The 12,194-nt window shown below is 43.8% G+C and overlaps 1 protein-coding gene across 2 annotated transcripts in view; it reads left to right on the forward strand.

Annotated features, from left to right (window-relative positions):
* Positions 1 to 12,194, forward strand: part of SIGLEC1 (sialic acid binding Ig like lectin 1) — a 121,046-nt gene that overhangs the window by 31,681 nt on the left and 77,171 nt on the right. For both annotated transcript variants that reach the window (XM_082243800.1, XM_082243801.1), the window contains 2 exons: positions 3,058 to 3,354; positions 8,619 to 8,876. In XM_082243800.1, the coding sequence (XP_082099926.1) occupies positions 3,058 to 3,354; positions 8,619 to 8,876 (555 nt within the window). The remainder of the gene's footprint in view (positions 1 to 3,057; positions 3,355 to 8,618; positions 8,877 to 12,194) is intronic.

Below are 12,194 nucleotides of genomic sequence, written 5' to 3' on the forward strand. Positions count from 1 at the left end.
ATATTTTGCCAGGACACCTTTTATTGAGAGAGATCAGCAATGGCTCCATATTTATATAATTGTAGGTTTTTTTGAAGCCTTCAAAAACATAGCTGCTGTTTGACAAACTCCTATTAACCTTTTGCAAGGCCACGTGTACTACATGCTTCCTCCTATGCAGGGCTTTTTTTCTCAGATAATAGGTGCAGGAACTCCTCCCTTCTGAGTCACCCCTTGACTCTGCCCCCTACCCACCTATGAGCACCGTTCCTTAGTTCTACCTCTTACCCACCTCCTAGTACCAACCCTTTTAGAGAATTAATGATAACAAGAAAGGCATATATAATAGATCTAGCAACAATGGACACCCCAGCGACAATAGATCCACCCCTGCAACAATGGACTCTCATCAGCCATCATCAATAGACCCTCCAGCAGCCAGCAACATTAGACCCTTCCCTTAACAGTAGATCCCTCCCAGCAATGATTGACCCCCTGCAACATAAGACCCACCCCAGCAATAATAGATACCCCACCAGCAACAACAGACTTCCTCAGCAACAATAGTTCCTCTGCACAAATAGATCCCCACCAGCAACAATAGATTCCCCAATAGCCAGCATCCATAGACCCTCCAGCAGCCAGCAACAAAGACCCCTCCCTCAACAAAAAGTCCCTTCCAGCAACAAAAGACCCACCCCAGCAACAATAAATCCCCCATGAGCAACAAAAGACCTCCCCAGCAACAATAGATCTCCATCCTCTGCAAAAATAGATCTCCTTCAGCAACGATAGATTACCTATTAGCCAGCATCAATAGACCCTCCAGCACACCCCAGCACCCCTTGCCATTACATACATTTAGTTCTGGAGGTGCCGGAACTGCGTTCCCCCGCGTTCCCGCTGCAAAAAAAGCCCTGCTCCTATGTCTGACACTGTGTGGCTGCTCATATCAAGAGCTTGCACCTCCTTTGGACTTACAAGTACCTTTCTCTGGGGTTCAGTATGCAACTGCCACATCTCCAGAACAAACAAATATCTTCCCCCAGGGTTTGACATGCAACTGCCCACATCTCCAGGACTTACAGATACCTTACCCTAGCATTTGGTTTGCGACTGCTCACATTTCCAGAACTAAAATACCTTCCCCTAGCGTTTGACATGCAATTGTCCACATCTCCAGGGCTTGCTAGCAGCCGAGGCCAATTTTGCTCTCAGACTGATAAAATCCTTTAACTTCCAGAATTCCCCTTCACACAACTCAGTACCAACTCAATACCATACAGCTAAAACTCTTACCGTCCTACACCAACAAGTATGTAATGTCCAACTCCTCTCCGCAGTTACATCAGAGACTGGCAAGTCCACACAAACCAGACTTCCCTTGTTTCCAAATGAAGATAATTCCCAACCGGTGGCCATGCAAAAGTCAGACCTCCAGTTACTGACCACCCGCAGACCCCAGTTAGAGGATCAGGACAGTGACCCGAATAAGGATCTATGATGGCTAGGCATGAATTGCTCCAACACGTGTTCTCATCCCGAAGTGGTCATGGGAATGCATTTCGGGGTAGAGAATTCCCCTTCATCTCCTGATCTATAAGCACATAAGCACTATCTTCTGTATAGTGGTTGTTTCTCCCTTCTGGTGACTAGGGTAGGTTGGTAAGATCAGAAGGGACCTTGTGTGCCATTCAGGCTTTTTCTACTATTTAAAAAAAGAACAAAAAAAATTCCTAGCTCACTTACCAGCCAGCCTGCAACAAACCAAATTGTCCTGTCTAACAGTTCACGTTAAAACAAGGGGCTCAGTTCACCTTTACTTTTGCCTGTGTCTTTAAGGGAGATTTACCCTAATTTCCTGTCCTTGTGACATTTATTACTGGAAAAGAATGGAAAGGAAAATAGAGCTATTGTCATTAGATAAGGAAGTGAGGGAACATTTCCAATGGAGACACATCTAAAAAAAATCGGACTTCCGGACCTTTTATAATGATTTTGTCCCATTTCCTCTTTTGTCACCGAGATGGTATTTTATATTTATAAACAGAATATATATATATATATATATATATATATATATATATATATATATATATATATATATATATATATATATATATACTGTATATATATATATATATATATATATATAAACAGTATCTAACAAAAGTGAGTACACCCCTCACATTTTTGTAAATATTTTATTATATCTTTTCATGTGACAACACTGAAGAAATGACACTTTGCTACAATGTAAAGTAGTGAGTGTACAGCTTGTATAACAGTGTAAATTTTCTGTACCCCTCAAAATAACTCAACACACAGCCATTGATGTCTAAACTGCTGGCAACAAAAGTGAGTACACCCCTAAGTGAAAATGTCAAAATTGGGCCCAAAGTGTCAATATTTTGTGGGGCCACCATTATTTCCCAGCACTGCCTTAACCCTCTTGGGCATGGAGTTCACCAGAGCTTCACAGGTTGTCACTGGAGTCCTCTTCCACTCTTCCATGATGACATCACAGAGCTTGTGGATGTTAGAGACCATGACACTCCCACCACTATGCTTGACTGTAGGGAAGACACACTTGGCTTTGTACTCCTCACCTGGTTGCCGCCACACACGCTTGACACCATCTGAGCCAAATAAGTTTATCTTGGTCTCATCAGACCACAGGACATGGTTCCAGTATTCCATGTCCTTAGTCTGCTTGTCTTCAGCAAACTGTTTGTGGGCTTTCTTTTGCATCATCTTTAGAAGAGGCTTCCTTCTGGGACGACAGCCATGCAGAGCAATTTGATGCAGTGTGCGGCGTATGGTCTCATTGAGCAGTCTTTTCAGTTTTTTATTTGTTAAAAAAATTTGAAATATCCAATAAATTTCGTTCCACTTCATGATTGTGTCCCACTTGTTGTTGATACTTCACAAAAAATTACAGTTTTATATCTTTATGTTTGAAGCCAGAAATGTGGCAAAAGGTTGCAAAGTTCAAGGGGGCCGAATACTTTCGCAAGGCACTGTATATATATATATATATATATATATATATATATAGATATGTTTTTCTCTCCACAGATCAACTCCTCCTACCAGAAGTGGTGGTCCCACCACTTATTGATGAGGAAACTTCAGTGACTTTTGAGTGCTCAACACCATACTATTGTCCAGATGGCTCAGTGACACTAAACTGGAGGGACTACACACCAGATAGATCATTGTTATCTGATGATTTGCATCTGGATACAACTGCTGTTTTCATGACGCAGAACCTGACAACCAGCTTCACTTGGATGGAACATAATAAGAAAATTCTCTGTGCAGTGTCTGTCGGAAATCAAACTGCAGTAAAGGAGGTTACCCTTGATGTCAGACGTAAGTACAAAACCTCTGGATTAGTGAAATAAAAGAACATAGGTCACCAGTGCACCAATGTTTTCTGATGAAAGGGGTCTTGGATGGCCCTGAAATCTCACTGTTTTAGCTGTGATGTAATCATCAAATAAAGGGTCGAACCCTTTTTTGAAGATTGCATGCTGGTGACTAGGGCTGCTGTTAGAAATCACGGAGCCCCATACAGCCTACCTAACAGGGCCCCCGGGCCAAAAGTGACCGAGGACATAGATTTATCAGTTGCACAGATGTATGAATAGGACATACTCTGAAGCTTCCTGCTCATTCACAAACTGAAGCATAGTAAACACATGCACCAGTTGTATGAATGGACACAAGAGTGATTGGTACAGATCGCTCACTGTGTTCATTTGGGAAAGGAAGGGGCCAGTAAATTACATATTTACCAGTCCCTTCCCCCGCTCTGCATCCTGAAACATCCCATTGTGTGCCCGCAGCTGCTGCCAGTGGAAGAGAAGAGGAGGGAAGCTGGGAGCCCTATTAGGGAAAGGGGCACACAGGGGGGGGCAGGCAGCAGATGGAAGTGGGACACATGTGCAAGAACCAATCCCCCTGGGGTGCAGCTGGAGTGTGAAAGAAGAGGAGAAGCTGGCAGTGCTGCAGGGGGAGGCAAAATGGGATCAGTGTCTGCAATAAGACAGTACAGTGTTGTATTATTTGCACCCCAGGGGGATTGTCTGCAATAAGACAGTACAGTGTTGTATTATTTAGAGTACAGAATGATTGACATGGTGCTAGCATACAACATAGGGTCGTCATTTGCTGTATGTTTAAATTCTTCTGGTCTTATCACCTACATTCACTGTAGCGTGGTACAGATCACCAGGGCCGCTGATAGGGGGGGACCACCAGCCCTTTTGTAGGGGGCCCGAGCTCACAGGGGGGCCCACACAGAGAGAGGGATTAGTGATGGACAACAAATACAGAAATCTTCCTCCAGCACCTGAATCTGATCTGTCCCTCTCCCTGCTATCAGCTTTTATCTGTTGAGAAAGAGACAGTCGTCCCTCACTAATCCCCCTCCCTTGTGTGGGCCCCCCCCTCCCAGCACTTATCTCTGCTCAGGAGTTTATTTGTAAATTGTAACTTTGTTTCTCTCTCTCTGTCCCTCTGACCAACTGCCCAGCCTGTATATTTTTCTCATCTCATCTTTTTTATTTAACGTAGTTTTTTTTTTAGATTTAGCCGGAATTATGCGAGTTATGTTATATTTGTGTCTGATAATAGTGATTTTGTTGTAATTTTAGCTAAATATATCTTTAATATTTTCTTTGGGGGGGCCCTGCCAGGTAGTCTGTACGGGGCCCCGCGATTTCTAACAGCAGCCCTGATCACCATGGTATCTTCTCACCTATATTGACTGTTGGTTTTACTTTGTAATATAATGGAGTGCTCATGTTTATTCCCCTTCTACAAATTACTGCCGACATAGTTCTGGATTGGCTCAAACCATGTTTCTTTGGTCAGGAGATAGGAACTCAAAGAAACATTGTCACCTGTCCTGCCCCTTCAGGGCAGAGTGACAGTTTCTCCTGATAGCCCACTCCCCCAGAATGGTATAGTCACCATTCCTCACCATTCCACACACATAACTGTAACTCATTTGGAAGAACTGTCCCTCTTTTGGAACCTAATTGCTCCTCTGCAGTTCCTACTCTGTTTGGTCTGATAAATGGATCTGCATATAAGGTGTACTATTTAACTACTAGTGACAAGCTTGGGTTCAGGATTAGGTTTGGCCCAAACATAAGTTCAAGCTAGCTGCCATTGCTAGGTCAGTGAATTGCAAGCAGAAGATTCCCTGCCTCGCAGCTGATGCACACAAAGCGGTGGGAATGCTCATGACATCGCTGACCTAATGGCAACATTCACCTAATGATCCAAAAAGGGCACATGAGTGTAGAGCTGCCCCCGAGTATAGTTTTTCCTGGGCCTCCCTCTGATTATCCTGCAGCCAGATGCCTGGGTATTTTCATACGACCAGGTCCACCCTCATCCACTTTTTATCCAATGACCAGTCTAGAGGATTTGTTTTTTTGTATTTATTGGTAGAACTTGGATAGGAGAAGGGATTAGTGGGATACTCCAACTTGAACTATGCACAGAGGGGTACAACTCTAACTTAGCCTCGCTTGGTTGAACTGAAGAGAAGACCCTCTGCTGAACCATACAGCATTTGTATGGAAGAAATAGTCCTTTGCTTGCTCTGGCAGAAAATTCAATGAACTCTGATTCTTCAGGACAGTAACCAGTACCCCCTTTAGGTGGCACTTGTCCACTGCCTTTACTAGCTTGAAGGGATGGCCCTCACAGAACAGGTCTGTACTCACAGTATCCAGGAACAGATCTTTCTAGGTGCATCTCCCTCAGAGGCGGCTCTAGGCTTTTTGAGGCCTTATGCAAAATTTAGACATGAGGCCCCACTCACCCCCTTTGCAGCGGTTAAGAAAGAACCCCCGAGGCCGAGCATCTTATTACTGCTGCTTGTGTGGGAGGGATGTGTACTGTGGAAATCACATGGGATGAATAGGAGAGGAATGGGACTGGGAACCATGGGGTAGGGGAGAAGGAGGAGGGGGAAAAAAGGGGGGAGTGGGTAGATGATGAGGGATGGGTAGAGGAGAACTGGAGTGAAATTGGGGGATCCTGGTCTGTATAGTAATAAAAGAAGGAGAAAGATTTGTGCTCGCATGAGGGAAAGAAGGGGGGGGAGGGAGGGAGGGAGGGAGAAAGAAAGAAAGAAAGAAAGAAAGAAAGAAAGAAAGAAAGAAAGAAAGAAAGAAAGAAAGAAAGAAAGAAAGAAAGAAAGAAAGAAAGAAAGAAAGAAAGAAAGAAAGAAAGAAAGGGGCAGGGAGAAAGGAAAAAAGAAAGAAAGAGGGGAGGGAGGGAGAAAGAAAGAAAGAAAGGAATGGTGCCCCTTACATCACAGTACTCACTGGGAGGCAGAAGAGAGAAGGGATGGATGGGTAGATGAATGGATGGATGGATCAGGCGCCATCTTTCCTCTTCTGTTTGCTGGTGTTCAATCTTCCCGCCCACACATCATCTTCTCTGAGGCAGAACATTGTCGGGAGTGTGGGCGGGGCAAGCACAGGAGGAGAGGGCGGGAGGAGGAGGAGCAGAAGCAGCTCTCTCTCCTCCCCGTCTGTGGACTGTGGGGGAGGGGGAAGTGTCAGCGCAGCGGCTCTAGTATCTGGCTGTGATCTGGAGGTGTCAGTGAGCTCCCATTCCCCGGTGAGCTGCTCTTGATCGCAGCCCCGAATCGTAGCGGATTGTACCGCTTACAGACCGGCCGGGACTCGGGACTGTGCTGATTGCAGGGAAATCCCTGCTGCCAGCATCAGAGGTGGCTCTTTAACTAGGCAAATTAGGCGGCCGCGAGGCCCCTGTGAGCATGAGGCCTTAGGCGACTAATTAAAGAGCCGCCTCTGATCTCCCTCCTAGTCAGCTCTGCAGGACATCTGGGTTGCAGCTTCTGCTACTTTGGCCCTCAGGTCGACTACCTGAGGCCGCATGGCAGCCTATATGGAGGAGAGGCAGCGACCCTCCTTCCTCCGGGACCCTGCTCTCCAGCCAAAGACCCCGTGCACTCTCTTGGTATAAATAGAGTTACCCAGCATGTTTTGAGACCCCTTCCTCTGCCAATGTCCAGGGCTGTATCTATACCCATGCTTCCATTTGTCAGGTTTCCTCCCACTGTCCAATATGCCCCATCCTATTGGACCAGACAACTTGAACAGCATCAGATCACACTGAGCAGACCCTATCAATGGATCATTGCTCCCTGTTAGGCAGAGAGTACTGAAATTTGTCTGACAGTCCCCTGTTAAGCAGGGAAACCCAAAAACTATGCACTCTTTAGCACCTACCTTGGAGGGTGCTACATGAGCATACTACATCAATGTCTTGGACCAAATATTGCCACATGCCAATTTGAGGTCAATGATTTAATGAGCTTCCTTAACCCTTTATATATGGTATGTGCAGCTGCAGGTGTGGGCAATCTCCCGTCCGCAGTTTATTGGCCGGGCAATGACAGCTATTTTCTGGATGTGGATGCAGTTTGGACCCAACCTAAATTCATCACTTTTAACTACAAAAAGTGTTATACAGCACTACATTTTTCTCGTTCAAAGTATTTTATTATTAATAACATGTGCATTCAATGTACATAACATGGATATATAAAACAGAGTCCAAGTAAATAAATGCTTAAAGCAAGAAGTAAAAGGAAGTAAGACCAAAAAGGTCACAAGGCATGAAACATAAGATAACTGGTGAAGCAATGGGTTTACAGCATGAGATGAGAATATGGGAAGCAAAGACCATAATTCCTTCTAGGACACCCCAAATGGGTTCAAACTGTGACCCGGAAGGAGAAGAGGCAAATAAACAAATCTGTAATCAAGGAGATCACATCAATTTATTTTTAATCCAACTCCCGGCATTTTTTTTTTTTTTTTTTAATAAAAAAAAAAGCAGTAGATAAGAAAAGTAACAGTGATAAAACGCACTTTTGGGTTTAAAATGAATGTAAACCTTCACATATACCCAGTGAAGTGAACAGCCTCAGATAATACACAGAGATGAAACAAATCTCCCTACATAAGTTGTATTTGTATATCTGGTGTCTTCAGCTTTCTACACTGTTTAGAAAGTAAACATTGTGTTAGAACTTTTTCTTCCTGTTCCAGCACTAGGTGCAGAGTCTTGGCATACTCTGTGTGACAGCTGATTGGAGGAAAGACACCCCCCCCCCCCACATAGGCAGAGGAAGGAAGAAACTTGCAGAGCTGTGCTAAGAATAGACCAGGTCTCTGCTAATCTATCTTTATGCTCCCACATTGACACAAGTTGATGATAGGTGGATTACATCCTGAGGCTGCAAGCTTACATAGCAGTATACTAGGGGTAGCCTTTTCCCATAACCATCTGCCCCAGGCTCTAAATTATAAGTGACTAAGCTAGTCTCTCCCACCACATCCACCCAAGGGAGGTTCCCTAAAAGAGGTACTAACCCCTGCTTACAAGCTCAACAGACTGCTTTTTTTTCTTAGCAACATTCATCTTCAAAAGACCTATCATTCAAAAGATCTATAGATGATCTTCTGTCAATGACCGGTCAACAGAAAATCAACGGTATCCTCAGAATGGTTCTCTATCTAATGCCAAGTGTTCTCAGATTGCAATGCATTTATAACCATTTTCCTTTTCTTCTTTTTAAGATTCTCCCAGAGTGAGCATCCTCCCCAATCTTTCAGGGAATAATATTAAACTGGGAGATTCTGTAAACTTGACCTGTCATGTGAACAGTAGTAACCCAGAAGTCACTGAATACATATGGTACAAGGATGGCCAGCAGTTTTCCCAGGAGCCTTCGGTGACTTTTAGTAGTATCTCCAGGACCGACCATGGAGAATATCGATGCGAAGCTCAGAACGTCATTGGAAATGGGTCCTCTGAGATGCAGCTGATCGTCTTTGGTAAGTAAATTCTGCATAAAAAGACGAGTCATTAATGTCCTCTCTGGAATTTATTTAGTTTTACCTTGGTAGCTGAAGACATGTTGAAAAAAGTGAAAATGTATCTTTATGATCATTATGATTATTATTAAACAGGATTTATATTCAGTGCCTTGAAAAAGTACAAGCATACCCCGTTTTAAGTACACTCACTTTACATACACTCGCGAGTACAGACACAGCCTGGTCAGCTTGGCATGGCACTACTCCTGGTTTTTAACATTGGCGTCTATGGGAAATCTTGGTCAGCTTGACATGGCACTGCTCCCAAACCATAAGTGACAGGGATACCAAACTTAGGAAGCACCGAGAGGGGACCCAGGACTACAACATATCCTATTTGTGGCCGGCCAGCTTGCCTAGGTAATCTACCATGTTATAGTCCTGGATCCCCTTAACATGCTCCCCAAGCTTGGTGTCCCTGTCACTTATGGTTTGGGAGCAATGCCATGTCAAGCTAACGAAGATTTCCTATGGAGCTAGTGTATTTACATGCATTGAGAAATGAAAAAAGGTATTGCTTCACTTTAACCACTTAAGCCCCAGCCCTATTTCGGACACTTTTTGTTTACAAGTTAAAACCAGTATTTTTTCCTAGAAAACTACTTAGAACCCCCAAACATTATGTATATTTTTTTAGCAAAGACTCTGGAGAATAAAATGTCGGTCATTGCAAAACTTTTTGTCAAGCGGTATTTGCGCAGCGGTCTTTAAAACGCCATTTTTTTGGAAAAAAATTGAAAAATCACATTTCACTGCATTTAAAAAATACTAAACAGTAAAGTTAGCCCATTTTTTTTGTATATTGTGAAAGATGATGTCACGCCGAGTAAATAGATACCCAACATGTTACGGTTTAAAATTGCGCCCCCCCCGTGGGATGGCGACAAACTACGGTCAATAGAGATCTCAATCTGCGATGCTTTAAATTTATTTAACGGTTACCAGTTTAGAGGTAGAGTGTAGCTCTTTTTTTTTAATTATTGCGCACGCTCTGGCGATCGCGGCGATACCTCACATGTGGGGTTTGAACAGCGATTTCATTCGTGGCTCGACTTGCATATACGTTTTTTTTTGTGCGCGAGCTAATGGTGACGGGGGCGGCGAAATTTTTTTTTTTTTTTTTCCTATTTATTTTTTATTTTTTTTAAACTTTATTACAGGTTTTTTTTTAAAAAAAAAATCTGATCACTTTTATTGCTGTCACAAGCAATGTAAACATCCCTTGTGACACCAATATGTGTGACAGGTACACTTTATGGAGGGATCGAGGGTCTAAAAGACCCCAAACCCCTCCACTACACTTCCCTGTATGCAAAACACCGAAAATGGCATTTTTGCATACAGCCGTTTTTTAAATTTGCCGCCTTTTGCAGCACAGTAACCCGGAAGTGACGTCATGGACGCCGCCTCCGGGTTACATCATCGGAGACCCGATCGATGCCGTTTCCGGCATTCATCGGGACTCTATCCAGCCGGCGGACGTGCCGGCTGGGTGCTCGGGGCTCCCGGTGGGACGGGAGCCCCGGGCAAAGCCACGGAAGGCGGCGGGAGGGGGGGGGACGTCCCCTCCCGCCCCCCCAGGTAACGATCGAGCGGCTCCCGAGCCGCATCGATCGGTATCGACGGAAAGCCGACTGTCGGCTTCAAACCACGGTACCGGGATGATGCCTCTAACTAGAGGCATCATCCCGGTATAAACCCGCAAAGTGTACCGACGTACCGGTACGTTACTATGCGGTAAGTGGTTAAGTACATTTTCGTTTTACATACATGCTCTGGTCCCATTGTGCACTTAAAAGTGGGGTATGCCTGTATTTATACCCCATTGAAATTTTCCACATTTTGTTATGTTACATTCAAAAATGTATTTTATTTGGATCTTATGCGATAGACCAACAGAAAGTGGCACATAATTGTGAAGTAGAAGGAAAACAATAAATGGTTTTAGACATTTTTTACAAATAAATATGGGAAAAGTGTGGCGTGTATTTGTATTCAGCCCTGTATTTAGCTCCATCCATCTTTCTATCAACTCTGACCAGCTTCCCTGTCCCTGCTGAAGAAAGGCATCCCCATAACATGATGCTGCCACCACCATGTTTCACAGTGGGGATGGTGTGTTCAGGGTGATGTGCAGTGTTAGTTTTCTGCCACATATAGCGTTTTGCTTTTAGGCCAAAAAGTTCAATTTTAGTCTCATCTGACCAGAGCATCTTCTTCCACATGTTTGCTGTGTGCCCCACATGGCTTCTCACAAACTACAAATGGAACTTCTTATGGCTTTCTTTCAACAATGGCTTTCTTCTTGTCACTCTTACATAATGGGCAGATTTGTGGAGTGCACGACTAATTGTTGTCCCGTGGATCAACCTTAGCTGTGGATCTCTGCAGCTCCTCCAGAGTTACCATGGGCCTCTTGGTTGCTTCTCTGATTAATGCTCTCCTTGCCCGGCCTGTCAGTTTAGGTGGACGACCATGTCTTGGTAGGTTTACGGTTTTGCCATACTCTTTCCATTTTTCGGATGATGGATTGAACAGTGCTCTGTGAGATGTTCAAAGCTTGGGATATTTTTTTTATAACCTAACCCTGCTTTAAACTTCTCCACAACTTTATTTCTGTCCTGTCTGGTGTGTTCCTAGGCCTTCGTGATCTAAGGTTCTCTAACAAACCTCTGAGGGCTTCACAGAACAGCTGTATTTATACTAAGATTAAATTACACACAGATGGACTCTATTTACTAATTACATGACTTCTGAAGGCAATTGGTTCCACTGGATTTTAGTTAGGGATATCAGAGTAAAGGGGGCTGAATACAACTACACGCCACACTTTTTAGATATTTATTTGTTAGAAATGTTGAAAAACATTTATCATTTTCCTTCCACTTCACAATTATGTGCCACTTTGTGTTGGTCTATCACATAAAATCCCAATAAAATACATTTATGTTTTTGGTTGAACCATTACAAAATGTGGAAAATGTCAAGGGGTATGAATACTTTTTCAAGGCACTGTAGCACTAACAGTTTGCGCAGCGCTTTACAACATGAGGGCAGACAGTACAGTTACAATACGATTCAATGCAGGAGGAATCCTGCTCATTAGAGCTTACAATCTAGGAGGGAGGGTCAAGTAATATAAAAGGTAATAACTGTGGGGGATGAGCTGATGGAGAAAATAAAAAGTACACTTGTCAGGCGGGGGAAAAAAAGGCTTCTCTGAAAGGGAGGGTTTTCAGGGATCGCCTAAAAGCAAACAAAGTAGGAGATCATCGG

This window comes from Pelophylax lessonae (assembly GCF_965119305.1).
Source record: "Pelophylax lessonae genome assembly, chromosome: 1".
In the NCBI taxonomy this organism is placed as follows: Eukaryota; Metazoa; Chordata; class Amphibia; order Anura; family Ranidae; genus Pelophylax; species Pelophylax lessonae.